Source organism: Amblyomma maculatum, chromosome 10, assembly GCF_055883805.1.
Source record: "Amblyomma maculatum isolate TAMU_Amacu chromosome 10, ASM5588380v1, whole genome shotgun sequence".
Lineage (NCBI taxonomy): Eukaryota > Metazoa > Arthropoda > Arachnida > Ixodida > Ixodidae > Amblyomma > Amblyomma maculatum.
This window is the reverse complement of record NC_139353.1, coordinates 34196701-34207849: the sequence shown is the minus strand read 5'-3', so window position 1 is coordinate 34207849 and position 11149 is coordinate 34196701. Positions and strand designations below refer to the sequence as shown.

Below are 11149 nucleotides of genomic sequence, written 5' to 3'. Positions count from 1 at the left end.
CTGCCTCTCAACCAAAGTCGATTAGCTTTTGTCACGCTCAAGTTAAAGTTTCAAAATATGGAGGTTATTAATTCGTCGTTCATTCAATACATTTACGCCACTGAATAACAAATTGTATTAAACCGTATTCACGTTACCTTACAGAGCTAAGGGATACGTGGAAAAATATCTGGAAGACTTGACCTTTGACAATATCTACGTCACCGAATACTTCTGCAAGATTGACTACAGGCGAGCCAGAAAGGTTCGTAGCTCTACCAACGCCATTCGAACAAGCGGTGCTTAATGGGCTACTTGGGCTTCAGCACTGCATAAGCTTATTACTCCTTGCATTGCTCGAACTTTTAGGGGTTGGATACAATACTGCCACTTAAACGATATGAGGCCATAGATATCTACGATCCACTGGAATTCCGCTTCTCTCGGCAGGAATACACGCTTCTGGTGAGTTCTTCATGAAGTACTTCCGAAACCCTGGCGTCTATATGGTACTTAGCTTCTCTGTGCATAGGTTGTGCAAAGCTGCTACTCGCTGACCAGGAATTACAAAATGTCTGTTACCGTAATGTAGCATCATGGGAGGAACACGGCACCGGCACGGTGATGTTCCATTCGAGGAATCTTTCTGTGAATGTGCGGAGTGAATGTTTGCTAAAAAGAGAACTTTAATGGCTTCAAAAAATTTCTGACAGTCAAAATCGTCTAGTTTTTTTCTAAATTCGCAGAGATTTTGAGCGTCAAAAGAAATCAGGTACTCAGTAATGGGTTTAAAGAACTGAATTTTGTACAGGAGTGTTCAAAACTGCCAGGCCCCAGGTTGGGGTTTTAGGCAATACAGTGCGGCACATACTGCGCCTGCAGAACTTCCAAAGTGAAAGCCCCGTCGTAAGGTCAATATGTCTAAAATTTCCTGATTCTTTTTGAGGACTCATAGGCTAGCTTTATAGAATAGGAACTTTTGACCAATCCTGTAAATGCGCGGGTGCCCCATTTTGAACATGCATGACGAAGTTACACAATACCAATCGGCACCCTCTCTCATTTTGGTCAGTCTGTAGCCCTTGGCCTTGGCCTTGTTCAAGCTAAATGCCAGGCTCTGCCAATCTTATTCGCAAACGTTTTTAGGCAGCCAGCTGAATATTCCAACGATTGATTTATAGGAAGGGAAAGGCGCGGTAACTGTCTCACTTGTTTTTGTGGACACCTCAACCACGCCATAAGGGAAAAGGGGGAGGTGAGAGTGAAAGTGGAAAGAGAGGAAGAGGAGTCGTAGTGGAGGACTACGAAGTAATTTCGACCACCTGGGGATCTTTAACGTGCGCTGACATCGCACAGCACACGGACGAGTCCAAGCAACGCGAAGACTTGAGTGCGACAACGCACGTTGTCTATATGGCGCGATAAACTCCACAGATGCGTGGCGTCGGCTCGGAATTAGTTCATGTGGCCTTCGGAAGCATCGTGTTGGGACTGGACTACCTTATCTACGACGTCCTGGACATAATACGACGCAACGCTGAGGTCGAGTTTATTCAGGAAGGTATGGGCGCCCATGCACGCACCTTTACGGCCATCTGGTCGAGCATATGTCGCCTCTCCTAAAGGCGACAACAGAGAATATGATGCTGTTAGACAGCTACTTTTTAATGAATATACCTGCCTTAGAGTTCACGCACAGTGATGGTTGACACGGAAACATAGAGCGAGTTTTATCCTGACCGCTGCTCAATTTAGGTCAGTGAAGGAAATACACAAGGTCGGGCTTTATTGAGTGGCGTCGCATGTCCAGGTGCAGGGCCTTAGCAGACAGCCGCAGTCAGCACGTCCACCACCGTAGGTTGCTAAGGAAATTAGGACATGTTGGGGGTCGTGTAAGTCACCTCCCAGAAATCAGTAAATGAGCAGTGTGTTATGAGACTCCAGGAAGTGACGTTGAAGGGTATGACACGGCATGGAGAACAGGCTTAAAAACTTAGGTTATGTCATCTCCTCGCCTACTTCTAGGAGGTGACTCACTTGTAAATACATCATGTTTTGTTTCGTTCCTAAAAGAAGCTAAGTTTTTATAACGAGTTATAGATTTTTTTAACCGACTTTTTAGACCTATCACACGCATAACAGACTAAACCTCTCGCTTGGCGCATGATGGCCTTAGTAGCCTATACGCCATTAAACCCCACTAAACTAAACTAACTAAAACTATGTAGAGGTAAATGAGTAGGGGTACTGATTGTACCTGTCTCGACTCCGTGTTATCTTTTCTCGGCTGGCGTTTGTAACGTGGAGATTTAGTGCCCGTTTTGCCAACGACTTTAGGGGGAACCAAGAAGGAAGGAAATATAGCTTTGCAATTCTTCAGCCCATTGCACTCATCACAGAGAATGATGAATCGTGATAACTTAAGAACCAATGAGTATATTTGCAACAAATTTGCGGTTATTCACCAAAATAAGGTTTTTTGCTACTCAAGAATATGCTGATGACGGACCAGCAAAATAGGAGGATTCATTGTTGATAACACTAGATTTCAAAATGCAACATTTTCCCGCATTTTTTTCATATAGTGACAAACAGCACTCCTGTAAGCAGTAAATCACATGAATTTAGGTCAATGACATTTACAGTGTTTTAGCAGATATGTGCTCGGCACGCTTTTTCACCTTTGGCAAATGAGTTTGATGCAATATGTATCGTAATATTCATCTAATGTTAAACCATCCTCCAAAGAAGGAGTTCCGGTAACTGAGCGTCACTATCAAAGAGCCCCCTTTTCCTTCCGTTCTTTCTTCCGGGATTTTTTTCACTGTTAGCACAATTTTCTCTTCGAGTCTGGAAAAGAATCATGCTTATTGGCTGTTCATGTGCGAGACAGGTCTAACCAGCGAAAAATCGCAGGCTTTCATCGCATCGCCCTGCAAGTATTCGGCACCGGAGCAGTGAGCAACCTAGTGCGCAAACTTTTTAAGGATTTCGACATTGAGGAGAAGCTGGAGCGTATCGCCAGCAACGCGCACTGTCTACCGCGCCCTGTGAGGACGTCCCGCTGGCTTGTTCTGCGCCTCTACCTTCTGTACGCTACGCTCGTGGCTCTAGTCTTCGCTCAGCTTTTCGCGGCGAGGATGAGGAGGGCTGTGTGCGCCTACTTTTTTAGGAAGGTGAGTGCACAGAACAACCTTTGGCGTACGTGAAAAAAAATTACGAGGGAGTTTAGCGACTTAAGTAGTGAAAGGCGAAAGCCTGAGTGCCGCATTCTGCTACGCAACAGGCACTAATTAGTAATTATTTAATAGTAATTTAATTTAACCTAGGTATAAAGCAACGATCAAATAATTAGACATTACGTAGGTAAATAATTACGTAACTATTCATTTGGTCATTAATTAGTGAATGTATAATTCACTTAATTACCATCGATTAGTAATTAATTCCGTCATTAATTAGTAACTGATCATTGACTGACATATGACCATATAAGGCACGCATTAGCGCATACTGTGATGGTGCTCTGTGATTGGTCGAGACCGCTACGACGTCATCCCGTCTCGGCCCATCAGAGCCGCCGCAAAAGCGGGACACATTTTGTCCACAACAGCATGAGTCATTAAAAGCTTTCGTCTTAATATTTCAAAGCCATTGAGGGTGACAAGAAGCTTGGTGTGAGGAGAGGTAAATTTTTAAAGTGTGCCTATTTTGCACCCTAAAGTATGCGCGATAGCGGTATTTCGCCCCTATGGGTGCATTCGCGTTGAAAGCTCGACTTTTAGGCGCATATAGGAGCCTTGAAAGCTTCCTTTCAAACTTGGGCACGGCTACCACGTTTCGGCAAAACGAGCCCTGTACGCTTGACGTAAAATGAAGAAATATAATTGGACTTACACAGTCGAACCTACCTATGATGAACTTGGTCAAACATGTTCCGTTCGTTGTATTCGATGTTCGTAATAAGTGGACTTGCTGTATCAAAGCCTAGATAAACGAAGTAAGACAAAAATCGAAGTCCGTTGTGCACGTTTGTTCCTTCAAAGCTGATCTCAGCAAACGGCTTTCTGAACTCTTAGCCTCAAGCATGGGCTCCTTGCCGATACCATTACTGCAAACAAGCCACTTTATCGGTGTGGTAGTATAAAAAATACACGCGAGAAGAATGTTGAGCGCAGAGGAAGAGATTCTACCCTTTGTAAAGTTGCGGACTGCGGTCTTAGAGTCGCTAAATATGAAAAGGGCCGGTGTATTGGCAATGGCGAGAGTGATGGCTGCTTCCTCTGTGACAGTGGGGTGAGAGCAGGGATAGTGGCGACGGAGAGGGGGGTTCGTGTATTGGAAACAATGGCCAGGGCATAGGCAGGGTGTGAGAGGTAGGGTGCTGCATCAGCATACATGGCGTCAGACCGTGTACCGTACTGGCACCCGAGGGTGGAGGCGCGGGCAGATCGGCGAACGGCATTATGCTCAGGGTGCATATTCTTGGGAAGGGGCTTGGCAATGAGCATGGAAAGGTGGGAGCTGGGCAAGGGATGGCTGACACAGACAGAGGAGACAGGGTCAAGCGAAGGGAAGTAAGAAGGGCTCTGCCAGGAATGGTGCGAGATAAACGATCGAGTTGTGCCACGCGATGGACCTGGGGTGGAACTGGGAAGCCTGAGAGCCGACTGGGGTGAAAGTAGGGGTGGAACTGGGAAGCCAGAGAGCCGACTTATAGGTGTGGCGGATGAGATGGTTGACCTTGTCTTCATCGGCACGAGACAGAAAGAGATAGGGGAGGGGAGCATACAAGGCGGCTTAGCACAAAGGCCTGCACAAGACGACGAAGGTCGTGCTCGCGCATGCCGTAGTGTCGCTTAGCGACCCTCCCCCATCAGCCGTAACGTCTGCTGGATGGTGGTAATAAGGCTGGAAAGGGCAGTAGTATTTTTGCCATTGAATTGAAGAAAGAGACCGAGAATACGGATGCAAGAGACGGAAGGGATGGGATGTCCGTCGATAGTGACGTTAAGGGTGAGAGATGAGGTCGGAACTATGCCTCGAGCCAGGAGAAGCAGGAGCTCCGACTTGGACGGGGAACAAGCTAGCCCGACCGTGCGGGCATAATCGGCGACCGTGTCCGCGCCCGCCTGGAGAGCAGCTTCCATCTTTTCAAGATTGCCAGTAGTCACCCAGAGGGTGAAATCATCAGCGTAGAAAGCATGGGAGAGGTTAGGGATTGTAGCTAGAGCACGTGCTATAGAGAAAAGGGTGATGTTGAAGAGAAGGGGAGAGAGAACAGAACCCTGGGGGGTACCTCGATTTTCAAGAGGGAAAGCGGGAGAGGAGAGGGGGCCGAATGTGATCTCAGCTGTGCGATGGGCAAGAAAAGCCTTGATGTAACAATGGATCCGGGAACCCACGTTAAGGGTGGAAAGGGCGTCTAGGGTGGCGGTATGGAGGACATTGTCAACTGCTTTCGTCAAGTCCAGTGGGACTATCGAACCCGAGCACCCCACATACTGCCCTTCTTTTTCTTTTATTGCGATAGCAATACTGCGCCAGGTCTCGAGCCGTCGCGTGGTCCCTGCGAAGGCCACGCTTGACCTTGAACAACCGAGGAGGAGGAGGAGCAGAAGAAGAAGAAGACGAAGGAGACTGACAACTTACGCTCTCGTGTCGTACTCTTAAAGGCTGAGCTTAAGTGTACCCAATAATATAGCCCCTTACACTGATGGGGCGTGGTAGGGGAATAATGTAGAAGGCAAAAGAAAGCTTCTGCCGTTGCTATCGCAATTCATCTAGGGTTAACCAGAGTTAGACCACATCTAATTTTTTTCCGCTATTCTTCCCTGCTTCCTTGCTTCCCTTACGGTGTGGTCCAGATGTCCGCAGATTATGCGTGACAGCTACTGCCCTTTTCCTTTCCTGTTAACCACTTATTTTTAATGTGCTTTGGGGGGAAAGGAGGGATTAGAACATATCTTACCTCTGGACGGACACCTACACTTACAGTTAGCGGTATAAAATTGGAGGTATACATATGTCGTCGGTTTGGATCCTTACTGCAAACTCGCCTCCACTTGACTAGCAGATGGATGTCATAAGTGCGAGGCAAGATGGTATGACGCCGACCTGAATACTTTACAACGAACAGTTGAGCCAGATTTTTGATACGAAATCACGTGCGCATTTTTCTAACACATTTAATCAATTCGGTGTTAGGGTGAAGCCATTTCCATCGAACGAGTAGTGCACGCTTTCGCGTAATACAATGCACGAAGCGAAAGACACCACGCGGCATTGAGTGCGGCGATGAACAGAAAGTGTCTCTTCGTGTTCAGTATATCTGCATTCCGCAGTTGGCGACTGCACGTGCGGCTTCTTTATTGTCCGTTTATGCTCATAGTTGCAGTTACCTTGGCAATACATAACTCCCAAATGTGTGCTTCACGGATAGCACGACAGAGACATCTTGATGACTGACAGCGATACTAATAGATAACAGTTGCCTGTCCAGTCGCAGAGGAGTGTCGCCCTGTCCACTACTGCTGCTTCGAACCGCTTGCGCAATGCAGCACATGATAGTGCGGTTTGGTTGGCGTAGTCAAAAAAAAAAAAAAAAAAAAAACACCGTGGTGTCGGAAAGCTGTCACTAACACTGTGCAGTAGCGGGAGCATGGTGCCCGCAGCCCCAACAACGTATGCATAGCCCTGGATGACGTCGAGATGTGCCGTTGCATGGCCGGTGAGCGCTTTCTGGTTTGGCACATAGGGGGCGCTACCGCCAAGTTTAGATTAGGGTGCCTCGGTTTAGATCAATGGGCCCAGACATCGAAAATAAAATCGTACCGTTCGTTTATGGAAGAAATGAATATAATGTTTTCTTTCCAGCTCACTAAAGTTAATTAGGGCTATCTGAGCAGAGACAACGGGACAAAGCTTTGAAGAGAATGTATTGCGTTGTTTTCGCAAAATGCTCCTAAGAGATGCGCGATATTTATGGGTACCTGCCACAGCTAATACAGTTGCGTAAAGCCCACCAATTACCGTTGAGGAAATGAAAGGAGCGGTAGATGTCTCAAGTTTCGCTGGACACCTCAGCCTAACCATGAGGGGAAAGAATAGAGGTGGTTGTAAAATAAGGAAAAAAGAAAATAACATGTTGTATTCGAAGGCATCAAACAAATTTCGACATCCGGGAGTACTAAAACGTTCACTTACATCGCACAGTACAGGGGCGTACTTGTAGTGAAAATTCATTTGCATAACGACTCTTTCACATTGCTTCTTCCTATTTATGTCTTTGCTTTAGCGGGAGAAGAAACGCGTGCTACACCTATACAACAAGATGCTGAAGCAAAGGACGAGATACCTGCGATATGTGCGGCACAGGATCAGGAAGCTGGTTCGCGACCGGGAATTCGATGTGAGTGGCCTCCCTTTTCCCTCCCGCTTTTATTTTATTTTTTGTTCTCCATAAAAAACTCATATATGAAATCATGGTCTAGGTTTGAATGCTTCTATCCTTTATTCGTAGCTAAATTTACTGATTCCTTTTCTCGTCCGCGACTGCATCAGCTGGACGTTGGCTGGTTCGAGTTTGTTCGCAAGGTGGCGCCTCGCGTCTACCGATTGCTCCAGCTGGTGGGCGTCGCTCATCAGCGCTGCTGTCTCGTATGCGGAGACCCCGAGGATCGGCAATCTTATGTGTGTCCCACCGAAGTCTGCCAATGCGTCTACTGCTTTGTATGCTGGAGCGAGATTGGGGTGAGGAAATCAGTTTTATTCTTTGAAGGCTTGCGAAGCTGTCATTTTCGTGTTTAAACCTAAATGAGCCAAAGGAGCTCGACAAGCGAAGAGAACGCGGGGAACGAACACGTGCGGACAGGCATAAGAATGCTGCGTGCTTCCCTTTTTAGAAACGGGATTTCTGCCTAATATGGGCGCACCGCCATTGCATAAAGCAAAAGAAATATAAAGTGGTGTGGCGTTAATTTCAACTCGCTTGGTGCAAAGTACCTAATAATTCGAACTTTCGCTTATGTGCCGCCAACATCCAGTATGTTGAAAACATTACCCTAAATTCAAAGTCTGCACGTCTGGAATTAAATACATTTTGTTGTTGTTGCTACGCTAAAGTCCAATCTGTCGATGGTCAACTATTACACTTTCAGAGTTGATCATTATTATCATAATGTCTACTTAAAAATATTCATTTTATATAGCCGTTCTTAAATCTTTAGAGCTCAGGCAGTACAATTTTCAGCAGCGTAAGAAGTCGCTCGTGTCACGTGGGTTGAGATCGTAAAGCTTCGGGATGGCAGGGATCACGTTTCTCTTACCGTCAACAATTTTAGCTCTTGGGATGCATGAATCGCACCACAGAATAGCCGAAAAACAGGCTCATCAGTGCTCAAAGTTGTTTTTTATAAAGGGTGGGTATTTCAACCTTCATTGATTATAAACACAGTATGTATGTGTCTTCTGGGCAATCTGGTATCTGGAACTGCCTTTAGAACTCAAAAACTAGCATATATTTTGATTCCCTTTCTTCCTAATTAGTCTCCATCCCACACATAGCAATTCCATTTTATGTTTTACACCTGTATGATGTTCGCTGTCATCGAGCTAGTTCTCTTCTTTCTTGCTTTACTACAGTTATTCTTCATTACTCTCCTTGACAGCTTTAAAATTTCAACAGAGCTATAACCGCATATGTAAATGATTTAATAGAGGCTGGACGCTGCTAAATCTTACTCTAAGCTTTAATTTTATAGGTAAAATAAATACTTTTCTTTATAGATACCAACTAGCCCATCAACCAAGACATAACGGTAGTCTAATCCATACCCTACTTTTGTATTCCTATTCTTTCATCTTTTTTCAGCTCCACTACTTCGTATATTGGACAGCACCAAGTAACTCAGTCACAAGTTCCTAAAAAGCTTGTTATTTTTCGCTGCGTCTGTACTCCTCGTTTTCTCTATTTGTAATCTTCATTCTCTAGGATACGTGATACCTATTGGTCCAGTAGGCGAGTATTGTCGTCATCAAAACCAATTAGGAATAGCAGAAGTGCTGCGGAGAATTTCAGTCACATATTGTGGGTAGTCTAGCGACTATCCGGACTTGAATTTGGCTCCCGCTACACAGGAAGGGAATAAAAAAACAAAACAAAAAAAAAACAAAAAACAAACATGGAACATATACGTTTTGCATATGTCTTAAGAAACAAATCATTACAAGCGAAATTCTCATTAGATGTATCTGTTACTGTGGCTCTTATAGAAATCCGTGCGTATATACCAAATTGTACGCGTTCTCTTCTATATGGATATATGCGAGATCCATTCCAAAAGCGTCCTGTGTGGTCCTTGTTTTTTTACACTACTATAGCGTCCTACTTATTTTCCCAGTATTTTTATAAATTAACCTCATAGTTGTCCTTAAACCACTAGATTTCACGGTGGAGACATTTGGTGAGAATGACTAAACTAATACACATCACATTTGTTGCCAGCATTCGCCGAACAGAATGCCACCTTGGGCACAGTTGCTACCAACATGGTTACCATTTATAACATAAGGAGGTATGCACCTTTTCTAGCACAGACGCTCTTATTAGCACAAGTACATTCGATGACGGTGTTTTATTTTCTCCGTCTCGCGGTAAACCGAACTAAGGTGAAGATCAAGAATTCGGCAGTGCATTCCCTACCACGGCGACCGTAATTAAACAGGGGCGGAATTCTTATACGTCAGTGTATTGATTTTTAGATACGAGTGCAGCAAGCTGAAATCAAAATAAATCCAAATGCATTTAGCATGTTCGGTCCGATAATGAAAAAATATACATATATTGTTTTGGCGCATAGAATTGTTAAGCCCAAGAATGTCAAGTTCACATCTGGTTTCACGCGGCCATGCCAGTCACCTTAATTGGCTGAGGTATAGAGAGACTGCCCTGAGGCGATGAGGTAGTTCCGGATACAAGTTTCTAAAAAATAGTGCTTGTTTCCTGTCATAAACGATTTTGAAATATCTGTTATAGTTCACTTTCACAACCCCACTGCTGTGCTTAGGCTAAAAGGGTTGAGTAAATTGCTCCTTTATTTATCTGAACCAGATGCGTCATAATCTTCATCTTCCCGCATATTAATCGTTGGCTCGAAGATGGCAAGCCTGACTCTCTGTCAAAGTCGTAAATGCTGCCAGACAGGAGAACATTGCCTGTGGATGCATAGTATTTCAATTACTTGTTAAAATGTCACACTTTTCGCTTGCTCACAGGCAGAAAACAAGCCTGTTGATATATTTAAAAATGGCCGCTTCCTCTAACTGCCATTACCCGCCCCTCTGGAGTTTCTATTCATGCGTGTTGACTTAAGTCATCGACGTGACAGACATGGTGATATTGGTGCCATTAAAGAAGTCTGTCAATAAAAATTACACTTATAGATGTTTGTCAAGCCAAATATACGGAATGTAACCACGGGGAAAAACCTTTCGTTCAGATTGGATTTGCTGCTTTGTTTCACGTCAAGTACTGTGACTGTTTTAATGTATTTTGTTGTTTTCTTTCTTCTCGCTTTTTTTTTTTTTTCAGAGATGCTATGCCTGCGAACCATCTGAAGAAGAAGAATCACCGCTAAGTGACGGAAGTCCTCCCTTCATGCCCTAACTGAACTCAGTATTCCTTCATTTTGCCCTCATTGAACAATATTTTGGTTATAAATAAGAAATGCGTAAGAAATGGAAAATAAAACTGATGAGAATACTGTGATGTCCCCAAAGTGCATCTAATATTTTGGCGCATTTCTCAGTGCCTGTGCCCTTCGCAGAAAATAACAAAAAAATTCTTCTTTACCAGATTGAAATGGAGTATGCCTGAGTGAAAGTGTATTTCGCCTGCTTTTTTTTTTTTTTTCTGTCTGTGCCAAGCCTCCAGATTTCAAGCCCACCACAGCGGATGCACCTCATTGCAGCTCACTGGTAAATCTTCACAATTGACCTCCACTAATTCAATTTCACTTCACAGCCAATTCCACCCTTGGGGAGGCCTTCATTTTATAAATATAAAATAAAAAACAACACTGACAGCGCCTTACTGCAATCAATGAAACCTAAAGCAGCAATATGGCTTCAATGCTATCGCAATCCTCTCTAGAGATGACTTAGGCATCTC

General features: G+C 44.5%; 1 protein-coding gene across 1 annotated transcript in view; it reads left to right on the top strand.

Annotated features, from left to right (window-relative positions):
* The window catches only part of LOC146176128 (E3 ubiquitin-protein ligase DCST1-like), a 28245-nt gene extending 17600 nt beyond the window's left edge, over nt 1-10645 (top strand). Inside the window, exons 8-14 of the mRNA XM_084580918.1 lie at nt 145-244; nt 349-444; nt 1414-1540; nt 2896-3155; nt 7277-7390; nt 7543-7731; nt 10571-10645. Of these exons, the coding sequence (XP_084437044.1) occupies nt 145-244; nt 349-444; nt 1414-1540; nt 2896-3155; nt 7277-7390; nt 7543-7731; nt 10571-10645 (961 nt within the window). The remainder of the gene's footprint in view (nt 1-144; nt 245-348; nt 445-1413; nt 1541-2895; nt 3156-7276; nt 7391-7542; nt 7732-10570) is intronic.
* Nucleotides 10646-11149: the final 504 nt, after the last annotated feature.